Source organism: Apodemus sylvaticus, chromosome 11 (genome assembly GCF_947179515.1).
Source record: "Apodemus sylvaticus chromosome 11, mApoSyl1.1, whole genome shotgun sequence".
Lineage (NCBI taxonomy): Eukaryota > Metazoa > Chordata > Mammalia > Rodentia > Muridae > Apodemus > Apodemus sylvaticus.
In genome coordinates this window covers 66,915,980-66,937,101 of record NC_067482.1, presented here as the reverse complement: position 1 = coordinate 66,937,101, position 21,122 = coordinate 66,915,980, and the positions used below count along the sequence as shown (strand labels likewise).

The 21,122-nt window shown below is 44.1% G+C and overlaps 1 protein-coding gene across 6 annotated transcripts in view; it reads right to left on the bottom strand.

The window, feature by feature from the left end:
• Positions 1-21,122, bottom strand: part of Prom1 (prominin 1) — a 100,584-nt gene that overhangs the window by 7,459 nt on the left and 72,003 nt on the right. For all 6 annotated transcript variants that reach the window (XM_052199144.1, XM_052199143.1, XM_052199146.1 and 3 more), the window contains exons 12-23: positions 20,964-21,116; positions 16,760-16,883; positions 15,139-15,242; positions 13,176-13,260; positions 11,412-11,558; positions 10,750-10,821; positions 9,568-9,660; positions 7,928-7,981; positions 5,308-5,388; positions 4,413-4,481; positions 2,972-3,064; positions 249-364 (exon numbers count right to left, since the gene is read on the bottom strand). In XM_052199144.1, the coding sequence (XP_052055104.1) occupies positions 249-364; positions 2,972-3,064; positions 4,413-4,481; positions 5,308-5,388; positions 7,928-7,981; positions 9,568-9,660; positions 10,750-10,821; positions 11,412-11,558; positions 13,176-13,260; positions 15,139-15,242; positions 16,760-16,883; positions 20,964-21,116 (1,191 nt within the window). The remainder of the gene's footprint in view (positions 1-248; positions 365-2,971; positions 3,065-4,412; positions 4,482-5,307; positions 5,389-7,927; positions 7,982-9,567; positions 9,661-10,749; positions 10,822-11,411; positions 11,559-13,175; positions 13,261-15,138; positions 15,243-16,759; positions 16,884-20,963; positions 21,117-21,122) is intronic.

Below are 21,122 nucleotides of genomic sequence, written 5' to 3'. Positions count from 1 at the left end.
GGACGAGCTGAAACAAGAAGGACACGGGTTAAAGAAGCTGAGATTAAAGAAGGAAAAGTCGAATCATAAGATTGGCTACAAGTAAACAAAGTCAAGAACAGCAACAGCAACAACAGAAACGGTGGAAAAGAGACAGCCCAGTGCTTAAGCAGATATGTTTTTCTCATGAGCACTTGGCGTGAGTGGCTGTCTGTGTAAGGACAGTGCATCGTAGAAAAGCCTGGCCCTCAAGAAATACCCATACTCACTCATCATATACGTCCTCCGAATCCATCCTGCGGTAGTACTTGGCCAATTTGATAGCAATGATTACAGCTGGAAGTAGGAGCACCGTGGCTGTCCCTATGCCGAACCAGAACAAATTCTGAGGATAAAAATACCAACAACAAAAATCAGTAGAATGGAATGCTTGAAGTTTGGTAATAAGAAAGAACATTTGCCAGGGGGAGAAGTCTTTTGTGCAATTTTGAAAGTTCTTATTTTGCTCTCAAAATCAACTGTGAACCTACCAGGAGTCAGTCCCCAGGTAGAGTGCAATGTACTAATGTAACCTAGTTCCTCTCTCTGAAAGATGAACAGATCCGCGGCTCATATTTAGTTTGTAAAAGAGGTCTAGAAGCATCTAGTGGGAGATGGGATTTGGTCTAAGACAGCCAAAAAGCACATAACCACAAACCACATGGGGTACTGTTGAGATCTGGTCTTTGGCTATGTATTACAATGCTAAATAATGCTCCCAAGATCTGGTTGCCCTTAGGAACAAGGAGATCCTGATGTACATCAAGTGATGCTATGCAACCTTGCTCCTTAGTTTAAAGCTATTGGTTGAATAAAGATGCCTACAGCCTATAGCTGGCCATGAAGGGAGGGAGACGGGGCTTTGGCTCCTGAGCTTGGGGTCAGAGACAGAGATCACAAGAAGAGGGAGAAGGTGGAGAGAGAAGATGCCGTGGGGTAAGGGACTATGAGAAAAGGCCATGATGGCAGCCAGTTGGAGTAAGAGTGGCCCAGGTGGAACATAGCAAGTCATAGCTCAGGGTTATTGATAGGGAAGTTGATACCAATAGCTAAGAGGGTAGATATCTGGCCAGCTCTACTGCTAATCAAGGCATATTATAAATATAAAAGTTTTGTGTCTTTTATCTGGGAACAAAATGATCTAAGGTGTGGTAGAAACCCCCAACTGAGATGAAATAGTTTACTACAACAGCATATCTTTGCTAGACAAGCTGTCTAGCCAAAATGGTTAAAGATGGTACATTTTGGGGGCACCCTGGTGTGTGCTGAATGCCAGCCACTCTGTCCTCTTGGCTGAGCTGTTAGAGGATGAAGATGTCACTGTCTTAACTATTCAGAAGTAGAACAAAATCAGAAAAGTCAACCAGCCGTGGTAACATTGAACTACTGGAAAGGCACCTGAACTTGAGTGTGCTAGCTGATCACAGACTAAATTTGACCATATTTTCTCAAAAAGGAATATTAACATTTAAAAAAAAAAACCTTGCTGCCAATATATATATATATATATGTAAACTTAATCCTGGACTATGCCTTCTTGAAAGTGGGAGGTGGGAGGAGTTAGGGGGAAGGGCCAATTGAAACTAAAGATGTGTGAAAATGTCAAAGAAAACTTAATATTTATTTGGTCATTCAAATTTTAAAAATTGAGGTTTGAATAGCAGTGCCTTACAAAGGAAGATAAAGCTACTTTCAAAACTCATAAATGATTAATGAATTTCCAGTACCAGAGCTGGGCTACCTCCATCTGAGCTGTTGGTCAGAGAGGCTCCTGAGACGTCCAAAACAACACTGGGAACTGTCATTGCTGTTGTGGGCAAACCAGACTAAACAGTAAGACTCTATGACTGAAGATACCACACCCTCCTCTTATAAGACATAGAGAAACAAGGCTGGAACTGGACTGGAAGCTTCCTCACTGCTGACTACCCCCTACATGTTGCAGAAGATGTTGTGCAGGCTGCTGTGACTTCTCTCTGCAACACTATCTGCAGGGCAGGGGAGATGTGCCCATAGGTGTAGTAGTTGTGGCTCTGTGATGGGGTAACCAACCTATTTTCTAACTGGATTTTGAAGCCTGCTCCACAGGAGATAATTCCTATCTGATACTAGAAATTTAGTCAAAGATTATGACAAGAAGGGTATAGACCCTCATGAGGAAGCTACTTGTGTAGCTGTGCTGAATTGACACGATGTACCCATACAATTATCTCCCAAACAGTTACATTTATGCTATTGGTTGGCGCTGTTGCCGGGGTTTGGTCAGAGAGGCTTCTCTTTACAGTGAACAATGGTAATTGCACATGGTCACAATTGGTCAAAATCACAATGTGACTTTTGAATGTCTGACCATAAGTGCTGCGTCTCTATCACCGCCAGAAAAGCTCAGGAAATATCACAGAGGAAGGGGTACATAGAATAGAAAGAAGAGCTAGTGTTGTGCAGTGCTGTGGAGTCTTCCATGCATGACATGACTGTTGGTTCCCTACACAGGACCTGCGCAAGGCTGGATCCATCAACATCCTGTCACAAAGATGATAGGGCTCCTGAGGAGGCCCAGGCCTCCCGGGGAATTCATAGGCAGTTAATGATTGATAGGAGAAGAAAAAAAATGTCTTTTGTGGTTTACCACTAGTAAGGGCTTCACACTCCTCTAAATGATCCTTCAGCCATGTTCCTATAAAAAACTCCAATGAAGACCATTAGCTTAAGAAAAATCGGTTTGGGAAAGGAAAGTGATCAGAGGCAAGGGTGTGGGACAAGGGAGGATAATGGTGGTATCCCTCCGGCCCCTAATTTTCAGAAGAAGAATAGTTTTGTCACAACACTGTAAAACTCTCAGAACAAGGTTGAACATGTAGAAAACTACCAATAATACAATATGGGAGGGTGGTTTGTGGGGAGAACATGTTTACTTAATATGTCTTCTCTTTTGGAAAGATGAAGTTCTTACCAGAGGGTCGGCAATGTAGCTACACAGAATTCCTTTAATGGCAGAGTCCATCGCAGTGGTCATCGGTTTGCAGGATATCATCTTCTCTGTGATCTGTGGGATGAAAAACACAGACAAACATTCACTGAGCCAGGCTCACAAAAATAAATAAATAAAATAAATAAATAAATAAATAAATAAATAAATAAATAAAAAATCATGCCATAAATCAGGAATCTCGGGCTGGATTCACAAGAGCATCTCTGAGTCCGGGAAGCCATGAGGACTGACAGCTGCTGAGCACTGAGGAGTTCTATAGCTGATGCATTTACATTTATAGCAAGACCCTTACTCCCATGAGCCCCCGTTTTCCTCATTCATTGTCTGGAATGCTAAGACCCATCCTACAGAACTGCTGGGAGAACCAAGGGGCACACATGCCTGGCCAAGGGCTCAGTGGACTCTTACCTGATGAAGGAATGGGCAACAAATGAAATATGGCATACAGTAAAGGGCTGAGGGGGTTGGAGGTTGGGGTGCTCGCTCTTATGGGGGATGCTGGATCCCATCCCAAATGTCCTGGATTCCCCCCATTTCCAAATCCTCTCAACACAGGTAAGTATAAGAAGTCTTGGCACCCCAGGACTCCGCTTGCTCTGTGCACTGCTCCTTTCCTAACTATGCATTTAGCCACCTTGGACTCCCACAGCATCATGAGCTGCATACACACCCCACCCCCAAGAACATAATATGTCAATTCACCATAACAACCGTTATGCAACGCCCTGAGTCCACTCCAAAACATCCTAGAGCACAGCATGGGATTTGAAGGAATGGTAGAGAAATGGAAATCCAGCCTGATCTGATTTGGGATATATGCACAGTACAGTAAACTGTGCTCTCTGAGTGACCATTTAAGGAAAATCCGGATGTACCTTCTTATGCCTATGCATAACTGGATCTGTATATAATTAAAGTCTCTCTCTCTCTCTCTCTCTCTCTCTCTCTCTCTCTCTCACACACACACACACACACACCACACACACACACACACACACACACACACACACCATGGGAAAAAAAAACATATGACGAGAATGAAGACTTACACCACCAGTGCCTTTAATTACAAGAGAAAACCACCCCATCCCACCCCTAGTACCTAGCTCTTCCTTCTGAGGACCACATATGAGGAAGCCTCAGCCGTTAACCCACTGATCTGTGGCTGCCTCAGACTGCCTGCTGCTTCCAAAGACTTTGAATAAAGCCCTTGCTGCTCTGTTCTTCCCTTCCTCAGGCTCTTTGTGTGAGATGTGGGGACCTGGAACACCAGGTCCACACAGGCACTTTTATCTATCTCTGGTTGAAATGACCAGGATTTTAATATCCTTCAGAATTTATACTAGGAAATAACTCTCCTGAGATGTGGCACCGTTGATGTTCAAAAGACAACGCTACTTACAGAGTACAAGACCCATTGCAGATAACGTTCAAAATAGCCTACTATTGTTCTCCCAAACTTCTTCGTTTCCTACAAAGAAGTCAAAGATTAGGACTATTAGTAAAAGGACTAGAGCAGAGGTTCTCAGCCTGTGGTTACATATCAGATAATCCTGTGTATCAGATATTATGATTACACTTATTATGATTTATAACAATAGCAAAATTACAGTTATGAATGAAATAATTTTATGGTTAAGGGTGTTTATTTTCAGGGCCAGGACAAGGGACTGAGGTGCATATCTTATATATCAAAGCAGACCTGGCCTCCAGGTTCTCCCCGTATCCCTCAGTGCCTGCCTGGCATACTCTGCACACAACCCTGAACCCTCCTGTCCACAAGCCTGACCTTTTCAGGCCAGGGGCTGGGATGCCCTTCCCCCAGAGGCTCTTCCCTAGTAATCCAGACATTTTGGTCTCTCTCTCTCTTCTTCTCCTTCTCTCTCTCTCTCTCTCTCTCTCTCTCTGCACTTTTCTTTCTTTCTTTCTTTCTTTCTTTCTTTCTTTCTTTCTTTCTTTCTTTCTTTCTTTCTTTCTTTCTTTCTTTCTTTCTTTCTTTCTTTCTTTCTCTTTCTCTTCTCCCTCCCCCACCCCTTCTCATGGTGATTTCCCTGGCCTCTGTCCTTAGGTCCAGTAAACTCACCTGAGAACAGCTTCCCAATAAACTTGCAATTAATCTAATCTGGTTTGGATTGGCTGATTCCACCAGTGGACAAAGAACTTTTCAAAAGGGTTGCAGCGTTAGGAAGGTTGAGAACCATTGGACTAAAGCATACTTAATGGGTATAGCCACTTCATCCTATAATATCCTCACAGGGCACTTTATCTACACATTTGTTTGAGGAAAGAGAACTCACTTCAATAATGATGGAGGAAATGTTATTGTTGAGGAAATGCTGTGCAGAATCCAAAGAGGCAAAGATGTCCTTCACTTTCTCCTGGAAAACACAGTAATTGGGAGGGAAGCAAGAGGTTTAATCAGGCAGTTTGCAAATCAGTCAGAATTCCCCAAAGCCAATTCCAGGATCCCTACTCCTCTTGATAGAAATCTGAAGGTCCTAGATTCCTCTCTGTAAAATGGAGTGGCCCCGTCATATAACCCACGCTATCTGTATACATATCTAGTGCCAGGTACCTGCTCTGTCAGTAGCTGAGATACAGTAACATAGCTGAGTGTGCTAACAATGACACAACAGGGGTGTCATTTACCATACATGTGTGTGTGTTTGTGTGTTAGATATAAACCTGCCCCTCTTCTATATATTTGTTCTCTCTCTCTCTCTCTCTCTCTCTCTCTCTCTCTCTCTCTCTCTCTCTCTCTCTCCTATTTTGGTACTGAGGATTGACCTCATGACCTGTAATTCACTAAACAAGCATTCTACCACTGTGCTAAATCCCAAGGCCCTCTATTCAAGATATAACTGTTTGAACCCACTCACAGACACAGAACACTTGTTGATGGACAGCTATCCAGTGACTAAGGCCTATAACTGGATACAACCCTGAACTTTTTCCTGCCCACAAGCCTGAACTTTCCAGTCCAGCATCTACATGTGCAATGGGTCCTTGGTGGGAATCCCCTGGTTCTTTGTGAATTCACATGGCTGGAAGAAGGGCCTTGATGACTTCCTTTGGAGGAGACAGCTGACCTCCTTCAAGGTCAGCTGGGTTAGCTGGGGTTTGGTTTTTTTTTTTTTTTCTTCTCTCTTTTTGAAAATTTCAAAAGCTGACACCTGTTGAAGCATCACATCAAGAGGAAGCCACTCCAAACCCATGTGACAGCTTGGTTTCAAGAAAAAGAGGCTCCTTTTGCACAGAGGTCCAGGGGAACACAGCTGGGCAAATGAATCAGAACTGAGTTCTGTCTACTGTTCATGCCCTAAACTGGGTCTCAATAGTGGGGTAACGTGCAACATGCATCCTGGATATGCAGAGAGAGTCAGCAAGGACTCTCAGGAGAGCTCAGCAGTGTGTTACCAGATCCCCTTGGCATAGGACATGCATGTATGAAATGCACTGGGACCAGGGACAGAGCCATGGCCCTGGAGAAGAACAAATATAAATGGTCTTCAGAGGGACTGAGTCTCAATATTGGGCACACTAAAGAAAGCAAAAATATCATTTTTTTATACTGTGAGGTTCACATCCAGAGCTTTTATGAGCAGTCTTTCCAGTGCAACAGAGATACTTATTTCTGACTCATCTGCTGCAGTTCTGAACACAACACAGCCTCGGGGCTCAGTTTCTGTTTCAGGGTGCCTCTTGTGGTGAAGTAATGAACCTTCCAAGATGCCTGGCGCCCTTCCTGGCACAGCTTCCCAGCTGTAGGGTGCTGTATCGTCAGTCCTCTAGGAGTTGGGAATCTGTGGCTCAATTAATCTTTTGCAGCAGGGAAGGGAAAAAGGTTTACTGAACGTGTAAGGATTGTTCTGATCATTTTTTTACTAAACAATACAGGACAGTTGTTTACATCATATTTCTACTGCATTGGGTATTGTACACAGTGTAGAGATGGTTTCAGTACAGCAGGCGTACCTATGCTGGCCACACATGCTATGCAATTGATATGAGGGGACTGAGTATTTGTGGGGTGTTTTGGAAGCTATGTCCTCCCCATACTGGGACAGAACTGCACTTCTCATCTCATGATGGTGACAATAGTTGTGGAACAAGTGACTTGTTCCAACTAAAGGCCTGTAAGACAAAGGGCGGTACCCTGAGCAGCAACTTAAAGGCAATCTACACGCTTGCTTCTGCCCCAAGCTCATGTCCGTCTGGAATTGTTTAACAACTGAGATGATCTCCCTCAGAGTTGCAAACAGAAAATCTGTCTTGGGCAGGAGTGTATGTCACACTATGGTGGATTGAATGAGAATGGTCCCCATAGGCAAGTGTATTTGAAAACATGGCCTAAGTTGGTGGAACTGTTTGGAAGGGATTAGGAGGTGTGGCCTTTTGGAAGAGGTGTGTCACTGGGAGTGGGAGGTTTAAAAAGTCCATGCTATTTCCATCTCTCTCTCCCTCTCTCCCCCTCCCTTCCTCTGTCTTCTCCTCTCCCTCTGTCCTCCCCCTCCCTCTGTCTCCCTCTCTACATGCCTGTGGATCAGATGTAAACTCTCATCTACTGCTCCAGTACCATGCCTGTCTGCCTACTGCTGTGGTCCCCACCAGCTGCGACAAGAGGTCACTCTTCCAGGCTGAGTCTTTTAGGGAATAAACAAGTTGGAAAGCCTGTGATGTGCCCAGCAGTGATGGAGAACACGTGTGGTTAACAGTGCTGAGATGTCCACTGCCCTCTTTCTAAGGGCAGCCACACTTAAGCTCGCCTCCTACATGGCAAGGTCCAGGGTTTCTGAAACTTACATTAAAAGAAACACTTGGGAGATGGAAAGCCAGGTTTGGTGCTCAAAATATTCCCAATTTACCTTAAAGTACTTATGAAAATCAATACCTCACAAGAGAAAAGCCATCCCTTACCGGCAACTTGCTGCTCATTTGCACGAGGGTCCTGACACTTTGTTTTAAAGTATTCTGGTGGAGAAAGGAGAAAGACTTCAGAATTCTCATCCAAAGCATCAACAGCCCCTCTCCCAATACAGACATCAGACCTAACTGTATAGTGTAATACATTCTAGAAAGTAGAACAGACCCAAGCAATAACATGGACTTTGTGCACCATTTGTGCGTAAGAAAACCTATAAAAGAAAGACAGAATTATATTCAAAGGGCTGCATATCACACGCAGCATACAGGAACTCCTTTAAAAAAGGTTTAATTGGAGGGAAAGCTTTAAAAACAAAGTCTGCCCATCAAGCATGGTCTACCTAGACGGTTTAGGTAAAGGTGGGCAAACTATCTGTAAAGAGCTACACTGCAAATACTTCAGGCTTTACGGGCCATATTCTATTCTTATAGCCAACAGCAGCCAAAGATGGTTTTCTAATATGCTCCAATAGCTGTGTCCAAATAAAACTTTATTTAAAAAAGGAAAACTGGCAGCAGGCTGGATTGGGTGAGGCTGTGGTTTATAGGGGGCAGTTTGCCAGCTCCTGCCTGGTTTACATGGTAGGTCTATGGCCAAGTTGTCCTAGCTCTGAAAAGACCAGGGTGTCCTGTCCACTTGAAGAAAAATACAACGATATGTATGCTCACATATGCTCACTGCGTTCTAGGTGTGCACAAAGACAGAGAACTGTAGTGAGCCGATACACAGAGTATGTAAATCCAATAGAACCCTGTGGAACACTAGCAAACCAGGAAGTAAGAAGGTGAAGAGACAGAGACAACCAGAGTGAAAACTAGATCCATACAGGTCTATATCGGAGAGGATGGGCTTGCGTGCATGGCAAACCTGACCAGCTGACCTGTTTCCACACAGTCTTCCCTTTGGCAGCCACAAACAGGCCTGGGAGCAAGTGTAACGATTCCTCTGGTTCCTGAGTCCCCAAGTTCAAAGGTCGGATATTTCCATGAACCAAGTGATAGCGACATAGGAGCCACCCCAATAGTCCAGTGTTCTCACTTTTATTATTCAAAAACTTACTGTTTGATGAGGACACTGGAAATCATTATGTTTTAGAGGGACAAAGGAGGGATTTGAAACCAGGTCAGTGGGATCTCAAACTGCAAACTACCTTTGCTTTGTATAGAACTATAGAAGCAAGGGAACAGAAAGTTGGGAGATTTGGGGGTAGAACAGAGGAGAGAGAGAGACTAATCACGGATGGAGCCAACAGAGCTCAAGGGAGGTACTTACCCTCACCCTCACAAGTTTCTAAGCAGAGTTTGGAGAGAGAGAATTGGAGAATATGTCAGCATGGGCCCAGAGCACAATCACACCACCCAGGAGGCCTACTAGCTGGAGTGCAGGCTAAAGTGAGGTGCTGGAGACAGGTGTGGGGGGAATCTCACTGCTCACACTCTCATGGAAGGAAGAGAGGGGGGAGCAGAGAAGGAAGGCGTGGTTTAAGGTTATGGTTTTTAAAGCCCAGCTCCACATTGGAGGCTGAGGATGAGTGGACGGGCCCTCCATCATGTGTGTGTGTGTTGAGGCTATCTGCAAGGTACTGGATTTCACACAGGCTGGCCACAAAATGCCACAGGTTGTTAGCTGTTACCAGTGACTGCTGCACAGGAGGGACGTGCTGATGGTGGATGGCTCTAATAGTCTGTGCATCCATTAACAAGTCCTGTTTCAACTTTCCTTCAGGCTACAAAGAAAAGAAAACATATAAGGATCAACACCATCCTTCTGGACTACAACACAGGCTCTTTAACCATAAAGGATACCAGAAGACACTGCATAACTACAGGATCTCCTCTTAGACAGTCATGACAAGGGTAGGCATCAGGGCTAGCCCAGAGATGCAACCCCTAGACAAATGACTTCAAACTACAAAGTCATAGATTTAGCAATGATTCACATTCCTAAGCATTTCCTAAACACAAGATGCTGTGGTTTCTTCTTCTCTGCTACCAAATGATATAGTCACTAAAGTTCCCTGTATTACTGTTGAGAAAGGCCAAAGCTCAAGTTAATTCACACATAAACAATGATCAGTATATGGACTATAACAATCCTGTAAGGCAGGTGTAATTGCTGCCTCCATTTTACAGACTGGAAAACTAAAACATGGGTGGGTGAAATACCTTGCTCAAATTACTACTATTAGGAGACCCAGTCAGGGTTTAAACCTGGGTCTTCCTCTAGAGCCCAGCTTCCTTGTCACCATAGCCTACTATTTGTTAGAGGGGACCAGTCTGGCCATGTAGAAGAGCTGATGGTGGGGAGGTCTATGGGCTATGATGGTGCCTCTGCCCAATTTTCTATGCTTACTGTTGGTGATGCAAGGCACAACTCAGTTACAACTCCTTACAATGCACAAACATGTGTATGTTTACATATGCATATGTGCATGTCTGTATGAGTATGTGTGTATCTATATATCTGTATACATGTATGTGTGTGTTTGCAAGTGTATGTCTGCGTGTGTGTATGAGTGTATGTATATTCTGTGTACATGTATGTATGTGTATGCATCTGTGCATGTATGCATGCTGTGTACGTGAATATGTGTGCGTGAAGTGGAGGTGAGGGTCCGTGAAAGCACATGCAAAGGTGAAAGCCTTCTGGACCACGCAGGGACAGTGGCAGATGGGGCCTCTAACGCACCGGTGCGGTGCTTATGAGACGCAGTCCAGCCATGGTGAAAGGGACCTCTTTTGTGGCTTCCCAAACAATGCTATTAACATTTGCTGTTCTAACTATGACAGTATTAAATCAGGCTACTTAGACTCACCAACTGGTTTACTTTTGCTTCCAGAGAAGAGGCAAATGTCAGAAGATCCGCTTTGGTAGGGGATTTCTCAGCCTACGGGGGAAAGAAATGAGAAAAAAACAAAACAAAGAAACCTTATAAACAAGGTTGAAACCTGAACCATCAAAACATAACATTTTGAACAGAGGGCCACAGCCATCAGGTAACACAATAAAGCTAGAAACTGTTACATAGCTAACAACCTTTGAGTTTCTATGTATATGTATTATTTTCATTCACCCATGAAAAAAGAATACTACGGATACACTCTGTAACATTCATGGGTCTTAAAAGCATGCTCAGTAGAATAATCTAGAAAAGCAAGTCACAAGGTATAGGTTTCTACGTATATGGGTTATACAGAATAGAGCACAGATGGGTGGCTGCCAGGAGTTTGGAGCTGGGGAACAACTGCTTTTGAGTATTTCCTGTGGGTGACAAAACATTGCTAGGGCTGGAGGTACTAACTAGGAATACACAAAATGTCCCTAAACTGCTGGCTTTAAAAAGGCTGGCCAGCATGCTACGTAAACCCACTACTGTGATAAACAAAAATGAAAACAAAAACAAAAGAACAAAAAAACCACACGTGTGCAATACTCTAATTTCTCCTCCAAAGCCCCACATCTGTATCTGGCTCTTACCTCCTTCAAGTATATGAAATACTCGATTGTATCTATCCCAGAATGTGCAAAGTCCTCGAGGCTCTTCCTTCCTGTGTTATCCAACAGTTCAATGCTACCAATGTTCACATTCAGGTTTTCCAACTCCTTGATCATGTTTTCAGAAATCTGTGTAAAAGAAAAGCATCCTTTCACCCTCCAAGGTCACACGCTCAATGCTTCTAAGCAGAACGGGGGTCACTAGATCAAGAGAAATGCATATACTTTCATTGGAATCACCGCCCCCTTCTCTGCCTCCATAAGCATTCTCTCTGGAGGTGCAATCTAAAGAGAAGTAAGATTGCATCTCCACCCTTCCTTAAAGACCTCGAGCAAGAGACTGGGTCACGAGAGGAAGGACACGTGAACTCCGTCAGAAGACCAGTCACAGAGGACTCAGTGGAAATGGGCTGTAGAGAAGAAATGACCTCCAGCCTTGACAAATAGAGAGGATAAAAGAATAGAGGAGGCTGTCATTCCAGGAAGGGGACCAGCAAGCAGCCGGGTAGTAGGAAGCCATAGGATATATCTTCTGGGAGACAAAGATCCTTTGTGGTTGCTGATGTGGGGTTGTTTTACTAGCCAATCAGTAGTTTCCATCAGTATACAGTGCCTGGCTACCATTCTCAACTGTTACATAGTGGGGTACAGGGGAAAATAGCTCACGGCATGTTGGACAAGAGAGTGTAAGCGGATACATATATACGTGTATGCTTAGGACTTTGTCACAAGATGATGTTTTATTTGCAGGAATATTTAGTGGAGGTGCTGCATACAAAACTTATATAAACTTCCTTTCAAACAAAAGGTCCTGACAAAGGAAAGCTGTAGAGCCATCTTGGTTCCTCTAATGACCCTCCTTGATGCCAAAGTGAGAGAATGGGTAGGACCTTCTCCCCTGGTCTTGGTTTGGATCTATCTGCTCATTATGGAAGCTGGGAAGATGTAAAAAGGCCTCCTAGTAGGAAGATTGAAGACGTCTAAGCTAATTGTCCTTTAGAACAAGAGCAGAAACTCTTGTTCTTCTGTCCAGTGTGCTCTGGGGAAGCCTTTCCTTGGAACCGTGCAGTCAGTCTCCTTTGGATTCCATCCCTTCTGCTCCGTGTCACAGGTGGGCACAGCTCACATAACCCATTCAGGAGTCCTGGGAGTGGGCAGTGCTTAAAGAAGACAGTGAAGACAGTGGCAACCATACTTTTCCATCTCTAATTCCCAAGTCCAGGACCTGGTGGAGTAGAGGAACTGGTCTTAAAGAGCCAACGTCCCTGGGTGAGTAGGCATCTTCTCATAGAGCTTGCTTGCTCAATGAAACTAAGGGTCATCTTACAGGAGACCTCTTTGGAGGGTCTTGCATAGTCTATAGAATAACTGTGAAGAAGATAAGGAAGACTGGGTAGCTGTGAGAAGATGTTTGGAGAGTGACAGATAAGACTGAGGATTGCAAACAGATGGCAGATTAAGTAGATCCCACGCAAGACTGAGGGAGGAAGCCTTGGCCCACATCTTGCTCATTTGGCCTTATTGAAAATCATTAGAGGAACTAAGGTGGAACGAATGGCCCTATGAATTTCCAATGCAAAGAGCTTTTACTAGAACAGTTCTGATGAGTTTGTGCCCATTGGAAACTACTTGATGCCACTGTAAAACTGTTTTACCTTCTGTGGCCTTCACATCAGCTTTAACTAAAGGGAAGAAATACACCTGCGTTTAGAAAGGTCAAGGTCATGACTGGCTCTAATGACTCACCTTCTTGATGTTGAAATTCCTACTGATGTTGAAGACATTCTCAAGCTGAAAGGCAGCATACACACCTCTACCTCTTTTGCAATCCCTATGGAAAGAAAGTCACCCCAGGTTTAGAGGGAAGGCAATATCACACACTATTTAGAGGCTTCCTTTAAAAGTCCAACTAAAGACAAATTAAAGAAATTTTCTGTTTTCTTTTTTTAGATTTATTTACTTTGTACATGTGAACACATTGTCACTGTCACATCAGAAGAGGGCATCAGATCTCATTACAGATGGTTGTGAGCCACCATGTGGTTGCTGGGACTTGAACTCAGGACCTCTGGAAGAGCAGTCAGTGCTCTTAACTGCTGAGAGCCCTCAGGTCCTCAGAACTGAGGTTCTTTCTGTATCTTGTCAGACGACCATGAATTTGAGGTCCTGAAGCAAGACCTCTAGAAGTCATCTGGCACTCTCACATAGCCCCCATGTGGCTATTGAACATCAAAAGACATTTATGATCAAAAGTGGAAGGACATGAAGGAGACGATGAAAATGACCAGGTCTTACACCCAAAAGGAAACATTACGGGGAAGAAGATGCTTCCAGGGCAAGGATGCTAACGGAGAATGTTTTCTCAGCCAACTCACTACCAATGGGAGGGGAAATGAAAGAAGTGTTTTAAAGTAAGGGGTCAGTTACACACTAGGAGTCCGTGTCACGTTACTGCTGCAGGACTTGAAGATTGAAGGTTATGAAAGGGCTGGAGATATCTATGTTATCTCCAGATAGCCCAGATAGCTCCAGATAGATAACTGGGAGATATCCCAGTTAGCATCACTGGGATTTAGTGACAGAAGTCAGGATGGTCCACCGATGTTCTGAGGTGTCAGGGGTGGGAAATGCATGTAAATGAATGATGCTAGAACACTATCTTATCATGTTCTTGCTGGGTGTCAGGCACTCCTGCGAACAAATGCATCTCACTTGGCTATAACAACACCAGGGAAAGATTCCTGTAGTCACGCATCATACTGAATGGACACGAATGAAATCATCCAATCCATAGGAACTAGGTAGGCTCTGACTGCACAATGCACAAGTTAGCCTTAATGCTGTCTCACTATTGAGTGTCTGTGACATGTATCACTCGCTGAGTTCTTACAAGATCCTGTTTTTAATTTTATTTTATTTTCTATAATCTTTGTTTTCATTCCAAATGATTTCCCCTTTCCTGGTCCCCCCCCCCCCCCCCCCGCCCCATAAGTCCCATAAGCCCTCTTCCCTCCGCCCATTCTCCAAACAACCCCCTCCCACTTCTCTGTCCTGGTAATCCCCTACAATGCTGCATTGAACCTTTCTAGAACCAGGGCTCTCTCCTTTCCTCTTGGGAATGATTTAATATGTGAGTTGTGTCTTGGGTATTCAGAACTTAGAAGATCCTGTTAGTGGGCATTATTGTTATCTTAGCCAGGGAATCTTAAGGAATACCAAGACAAGAGGACTGAGAAATCACTAAGACCAGGTCGCAAGGGCTTGAAGTGATGACACTTTGGGGTCATTTCCTATGATATTTTGATGAGACTAGAAAACATCTTACTTCTGAATTTGGAACTTCATACCATTAAGTGGAGGCGGGGGGAACAACACTGAAGATAAAACTTTAACTCTTAGTAACAGGAAGGGGACACAGTAGTAGGAGGTGATAAAGCCAACCAGCCACATGAGTTTTCAGGTAAGTGGCCACAGGCCATTGAGTAGTAGGGGAAGGTTTAGGAGTGCCCAGCCTTTGACGTAGCTAAGACATTTTAAAATTAACTGATGTGTGTGTGTGTGTGTGTGTGTGTGTGTGTGCGTGTGTGTGTTTTCTATTCAAAGATCTGTGATAGCTCTTAGGCTGGTAGTGTGACCCACCCAGGAGCATAAAAGGCAGGGTAGCAAAAAAATACCCACAACAGGAAATGTTTATTGCAAGAATTAATACCTGTAGACTTGCTCAAAGGTCATGTTAATGTTTGGGTTATTGAGTATCATGCCAGAGAGATAGAATTGCCATTGTTCCTTGAGCAGGTAGGGAGTATCCAAGACCTGGAACAAACACAAAATTTATTTTAAAGGCAGTTGTACAACTAGCCCATCAAATGTATCATTTGGTTAGATATTCTTGAGATATTTTCTACTGTGATATTTCTTATTCATTTTAAGGTTGAAGTGGGAAAGCAATGGCATAATTAGAGTAAATAGGCTGACACCATGTTAGCATCGACCAGAATTTAATCAACTTTAATTTGTTAGACACAGAAGAAGACAGGCTAAACTATTTGGTTTAGAAAAACAAGATCAAGTCAGAAAGCAATAGACTCAGTCTCTCGGGACAAAGTGAACATTTACTTCCCAGTTGGCCATGAGGGCGCTCCCTTGTAACCCCTGTATGCTGGAGGCAGATGCACACAGATATCTGTGAGTTCTAGGCCAGCCAGGGCTCTTTAGTGAGACCCTGTCTTAAAAACAAAACAAAGAAAACCAGCCATTACTTTCTAATTCTGTGACACACACATTAAAGAAAAGTGCAGCAGTGTGTGTCCATGCGTCTGCTGTTCAAGGCTCAGCATCCCCTTCCAAAATGCTTAGGGTCAAGTGTTGCAGACTTTGAAGTTTTTTTCCTGATGTTAAAATATTCACACAGATATAAAGAGACATCTAAGGTTTAGAACCCAAGACCAAATATGAAGTTCACCCCTGCTGGCTTATTTTCTTATACACATAACTTAAAGGTAATGTTCTACCATTCCTTTTAGGAAGCTAAATAGAGATGGTGTGATCCATTGGTGGTCACAATTTAGTTTCTCTTGACTAACGATAACTGAAAGTTGCCTGTGCAGTCACTTGCTTGTTTTTATAACAGATGCCAGGTGGAAAAACATACAGTTAAAGCAGGGAGTATAAATAGGTTTCAAAAGTAAGGATCTACGGCTGGAAACATGGCTCTGTAGGTAAAGTGTTTGCTGGGCAAGTGGGAGGGCCTGAGTTCAAATCCTAGCGCTGATGTAAAGGAAGAATGCAGAGGTGTATAACCTTAGCACCACAAGGCAGAGGAGGGAGATCCTGGGGAACTCAAGATCTGGTAAGAGCTCCTGTCTCAAAATGTAAAGGGGAATAGATAAGGACATCTGACATTGACCTCTGACCTCTAACCATGCATACACAATACTACCTACACACAAACATCATAGACAAATAGCACATGCACGCACACACAAATCAGAATCTACAGAAAAATACTAGGAAGCCAGATATATGAACCAAACCAAATCTCTATATTAATGAAGAAAGTAAAAGTATAGACTGAGTCCTGGAGTCTTTGTGAGTTGGTCTCCGAGAAAGCAAACCTGAAATTCAATTCTTAACTGTGCCTCCTTGATATCTACCATACTGTGTGTGTGTGTGTGTGTGTGTCTGTGTGTGTGCACGTGTGCGCGCTAGCTATTACAAGCAGAATTTCAATTCATTGAGTGAGAGCAAAGTCCCTATAGTTTTTCAGTTCATACAACCCACAAGATATGGGGAGACCCAAGCCTTCCAAATAAATAGAAAACGATATTTACCTGTAATAATTTCTTGTTTTCATAAGGTTCACAGAGCAACTTTTCCACATTTGCACCAACAACAAAAGTAAGAACCACAAGGATCATCAATATCCAGCAAAAAAGGAAGCTGAATCCAACCCCACTGGAAAAAACACAAACGACATGAGTGACACCGGGAGCTCTCACCAATCCCACCTACTAGTCATACACAATCGACCTACGGTCTCCAGTGCTTTTGGGTTAAAAACACCAAACAGATAAGGTTTGGTCAAGGTGGTGAAACACGGCAACAAGCAGCAGACATAGTGGCTAGAGCAAAGGCTGAGGGTTTTCATTCCAAACCATAAGCAGGAAATAGTCTACTGTGTGGAAGTGACTTTTATTCACATCGTATTAAGGTGTGTCTCTTCATATTCCATTGTTAACTGATGACATGGCAGTGAGCTAAATGCTTAACAGATTCTTACTGGCCTCTCATTTTATATAAAGAAAAAGGTTACATGGTCCTCTATCCCTAGACTGTTTAAGAGTTGTATCAGACGTATCTTACTGCTGATTGTTATAAAGATCTGATGGCCAATAGCTAGGGCAGGAAGTGGAAGGTGGGACTTCCAGACCCAGAAAAAGGCTCTGGGAAGATAGAAGGAATGCTCTTTTCATCAGAAGGCAAGAGAGGAGGGAGACATGACTATGGGTCTAGAAGGTAGCCATGTAGTGGGACAGAGCTAGATATTTGGAAAAACTATATATTACCGGTGAGACAATGTGCCGGTGTGAAGAGTTCAATGTGTTTGGTGCCCATGCATGGGATTAGAGCAGACATTAGGAGTAGCAGCTTGGAAATGGGTTCTTAACAATGGGGATGGATTGACGAGACAAGCATCCTAGGGCTGACCTGGAGGACTTTAACCTTTGAAGAATGGGTGGTGGAAAGAGAGCCAGTGGTAGAGAACAAGACAGAGAGCCAGAGAAGCATAGAGAAAGTCATGTAGGTGTGAAGCCGTCAACTGGGAGCGAGGGCTTTGCCCAACTGCAGAAGGGAGTGCTCAGCTTGGCAAACACTGCTGTCCCCGCTGTGGTGGAGAACAGAAGGTACTGTTGACTTGAGAGGTGGAATGATGGGGGAGGAAAATAAACTGCAGAGGGCCTGGGAGCTGTTGGGAGAGGAGAAGGCAGGAAACAGTGCAGGTCGTGCTGCTGAGGAGTCTGGTGTGTAGGGAAGAGTGTTGGAAGGGAATTGTTGGACGGTATTCTTTCTGTTTAAAAGGGGGAACGGATAGAGTGGTTGGCAGCCTCTATTTTCCAAATATGTAGACACATAGATCAGTGGTGTAGACAGGTTTATGTACATAGATCAGTGGTATGGACAGGCATGTGCACATAGATCAGTGGCATGGACAAGTGTATACACATAGGTCAGTGGTGTGGGCAGTTGTATGTGCACATAGGTCAGTGGTGTGGGCAGGTGTGTGCACATATGTCAGTGGTGTAGACAGGTGTGTGCACACAGACCAGTGGTTTGGGCAGGTAAGTACACATAGGTTAATGGTGTGGGCAGGTGAGTACACATAAGTCAGTGGTGTGGACACAGGCCCAGGGTAAGAACACATTGATGTGTATTCCAAGGACCAGGAGAGAGGAGGAACAGGGGGAGAATGATGAGCAGGAAAAACAAAAACCACAAGAGAAAGCAAAAGCAAAACTGCCCCATGCAGGAGGCCTGGTGATGTCAGCTTGCTCAGCGGTAGTGCAATAAAGCCCTAGGTTTGACCCTAGGGACATGAAAGAAAAGGATGCAGCAAGAGAAAGGGATGGAAGAAGGACTATGCAGTGAATACTCCAGTGATCAGAAAGGCCCAGAACAGTGATTAACCAGCCCTGATCTGTGAGGTTATGACTATACATGCCTACTTCTGTGACCCCTGTCTTATCTTGGAAACATTTCTTTTTTCTAGAAAGCCGTAACAGTCAACCTAGTGCCCAACCCACAAGTGTTTTTACTCTGACCAACTTGTCTCTCCTGCAGCTGGACATTCAGACCTTACCACATTTTTGGTTTTTGGAGACAGGGCTTTTCAGTGAGTGTGGGTAGGAGTCCTGGCTGTCCTGGAACTAGACTAGAACGCCCTTCCGAGTGCTGGGCGTGCACTACCACCACCACCTGCCAGACCTTAGCACTTAACACAAGCCACGGAAACACATCTTTGCTCAGGAGGAATCTTCCAGAGCTCAGTCTCCTTTCTTCCCAGAGTTGCCAGGATGTGAATAAGTAGACAAAGGGCATGACAGTGTCTCTGTGGCCTTTGCTAGAGTCTGGAGATCCTTGAAAATGGGCTCCCAGCTATGCAGATGTGACTATATGACACCAGTGACTCTCCTGGAATTAATTTTTCTTCTGAAGTCTAGAACGATGATCTGAACATTGTCGCCAAGAGCCAAAGGAGGAAGCTTTGTAATGGACTTCAAAGAAACACACTCAAAAAAGCTTGTAGTCACTGCTGGGTACCCCAATCTCCAAGGAAGCCTGAAATTCTACGCTGTGTTCAGCATTGTATCCTGCAGCTCTTAAGATGCTCTGGGGACCCTCAGAAGATACAATGAAAGGACCTCTGGATCTTCATGGGGAACCTTTTGGGGAATCAATTTTTGAAAGAGACCGCACTTCCGAGTAGATGGTGTCACTATGTGCAGCATGTGCAGAACATATGGGGATGTGGTCTCAGCAGAACTGGGAAATAGACTGCAGCTTTTACAAGCGAGGGCATGATTTGGAAGCAGACACTGCAGCCTTCTCATGGGTCTGGGGTGAATTGCACTGGGACCCAATCTTCCCTTTGCAATTATCCAGCTGTATACAGGATGTCTCAGGGGGTCAAATGTCGGCAAGCATAGTCAAGCCTGTCGTGAGCACAGGTGGAACTCAATGATAAAGAAGCCACAGGCCCCATCTGTGGCCCATCTGCAGCGAATCTGATGGCATCTGACACGCTTAGCATTTTTCCTGCCTCTATCCCAAATTTTTCTATGACCCTTTGTCTTTGTAAAGACTCCTAAATCTACAGAAAAATAATCTAAACAGAATTAGCTTGTAAGCCTTCATCAACCTATGGATAGATTCCTTGCATGCTTGTTTTTTTTGAAGCCAGATATCAGATTTTTGTCTTTGTTGTTGTTGTATCCATAATTTATTTATTTATTTTTTACAATCTCATGAAGGGAGTCAATGTTTAAGCTAGTTTAAATTAAACTAATGGAGTATATGTGCTACCAAGGTGTGTTCCAAACAGCTGGTTACTTGTCTTAACATTAATCTACCTGTATCTATGTTTAGTTGAACAACAACAACAACAACAAAAAAGCAAAATAAATACATTTTTCCCTTGCTGGTGTAATTTGCTATTGCTTATTTCCTTCCCTGTTGAGTAGTACTCTCACTTTGAGGTCCCTCCTTCCCTCCCTCCCCCCTCCCTCCCTCCCTCCTTCCCTCCCTCCTCCTTCCCACTATGGGTTTATCCAGAGCCTTGCAAGGCCTCTACCTCTAAGCCATTTCTCCAGTCCTGAAGAAGAATGCTTTCAAACTACATGTGTGAGCAAACAGGCTTCCCCCGGGGAACACTTCGTTGGGTCCTGCCAAGCCCCAGGTCATTTGCTTTAAGAATACTTTTAGACATATCTACATTAATGTGAATGAAGGTATGTGATTCTAGAGCCTGTTTGGGGGAAACATACTTAGAAACACGGTGGTGCTTCCGATCCTTCCCCTTGAGCCTGCTCATGTATCCTAGTGCTATTCTTACTGAGAGCACTGGAAAGTCACCCAGCTTCCTCGGCGATACATTCATTGCCACTGCACCTGAATCCCAGTTTTCCATTCCGGTGCCATCTTTGGACATATTGTTCACTAGTCTTTGTGAACTTATATATGGATATCTCCAAAGCAAGGATAGTCCCTCCTATCTGCCACAGGATCCCCACTATTGGATACCTGTCACCTACTCTTGCCCCTAATTCAGGACACTCATCTAAATACCAAGGGTCTTGACCTTAAATTAAACCCTGCTTTAAATCAAGTCCCTGGAGTTTGAGGTTAGCATTACTGCTAACAGGAGACAATGGTGTCTCTGCTTCTCATGCATGAGTGGGTGAGGGAATGAAGATAATGAAGGAGCCACACCCTCCTCCTCGCACTTCTACTGTGTGACAGAATGGAGTGAAGACTCACACCATGAGGAAGATGCCTCCAGTGTTGGACACACAGCCTCTTCCGGTTGGGGTGGCATGCTTGTCATAGCCAAATACACCACATAGCAAGCCCAGGAAAAAGAAAGTCACAATGAGGGTCAGCAGGAAGCAGACAATCAAACCACCAAGCCACCTGCAG